Below are 1,394 nucleotides of genomic sequence, written 5' to 3' on the forward strand. Positions count from 1 at the left end.
TCTTGAACACACTTCATGATCCAGCGAATCCATAAGTCTGACAAACCTGCAGAAATGAGAGTATCCTCTAAAAAGTCCCATCTCACGCGATTATAGGCCTTCTCCAAATCAAGCTTAAGCAACATCCAACCTTTGCGACCCTTCTTCCTCCGCATAGAATGAACTGCCTCCTGAACGATAACAATATTATCGATGCTTAGACGCCCAGGTATAAAACTCGACTGAGCAGGCCCTATCAGTTTTGAGATCACCAACTTCAACCTCGACACCATCACCTTCGTTATGACTTTGAAAATAACATTACAAAAACTAATAGGGCGGAACTATGTTACCCGTTCCGACTTAGCAACCTTTGGTATCAAACATACTAACGCATCGTTCAGTCCTGGTGGAAACTCGCCTGTTTGAAAAAAACTGCAACACAAGGCGCACAACTGACTCTCCCACCACTGTCCAACAACTTTGATAAAAGATAGGCTGGAACCCATCTGGTCCCGGAGCTTTGTAAGCACCCATGCTACCGATAGCCGCTTCCACCTCAGTCGACAGAATCGGTTTACTCAGACTGAGCTTCTCATCCCAAGTAAGTCTCTGAAAACCCTCCCACGGTAGGCTTGGAACCACCAAGCCTCTCCTCCTTATGCAGCAAATCATCCGTCTGCATAACATCCAGTGAGTCTTGCACTTCCTTGATCTCCCTCAGCAACTTCTCTTTACATTGATGAACATCCCCGAAGACCTCTTTGTGCCATTTCTTCAAAACCATCTTCAAGGCATCCAGCGCCTCTATGGTAGATAGATCACGTCGCCAAGATGCCTCCAACAATTCTTTGAAACTGCCATGACTTAACCAAGCTGCTTCGAAGCGAAATGGTCGTCGTCTAGGATCCCTATCCACCATTGGACTCAGTTGAACATAAACCGGGGCATGATCTGAAGCCAGAAAAGGCAAATGAGAAACAATCGCCTCCTGCCACTTTATTCTAGCTTGTGCACAGCACAAAACCCTATCTAGGCGCTTAGCTACAAAATGCTGAGCTATCTTCCCTCTTCTCCAGGTGAACTTGTTCCCGCGAAAGCCCATGTCGATCAATGACTCAGAAATAATCCAGTCACCAAACGAAAGAGAATCAGCCGACAACAGCCCATTTCCTCCCGATCTCTCATCCAGTCGAATGATAGTATTAAAATCACCTCCCACAATCAAAGGATCTGCAACTCCAACCATCGTATCATGCAGCTTGGTCCATAACCCGCTCCTTCGACTCACAGTAGGAGCTGCATATACTGCAATAACATGGACTACCTCCGCACCATTCACTACACGGGCATGAATGAATTGGTCAGAGGACTCAACAATATCCACCATACCGATCTCCCTTCTCCACAACAAC

The 1,394-nt window shown here is 46.4% G+C and overlaps 1 protein-coding gene across 1 annotated transcript; it reads right to left on the minus strand.

Moving 5' to 3' along the window:
* Window positions 1-574: 574 nt before the first annotated feature.
* Window positions 575-1,369, minus strand: LOC104774305. Its single transcript, XM_010498939.1, has one exon. The coding sequence runs from the start codon at window positions 1,367-1,369 to the stop codon at window positions 575-577; it is 795 nt and encodes a 264-aa protein (XP_010497241.1).
* Between the last annotated feature and the right edge of the window lie 25 nt (window positions 1,370-1,394).

This window comes from Camelina sativa, unplaced genomic scaffold, assembly GCF_000633955.1.
Source record: "Camelina sativa cultivar DH55 unplaced genomic scaffold, Cs unpScaffold02341, whole genome shotgun sequence".
Classification (NCBI taxonomy): domain Eukaryota; kingdom Viridiplantae; phylum Streptophyta; class Magnoliopsida; order Brassicales; family Brassicaceae; genus Camelina; species Camelina sativa.

Excerpts from the sequence above, each read along its gene's own strand:
- LOC104774305 (XM_010498939.1), bottom strand. The coding sequence starts at position 1,369 with ATGGTGGATATTGTTGAGTCCTCTGACCAATTCATTCATGCCCGTGTA.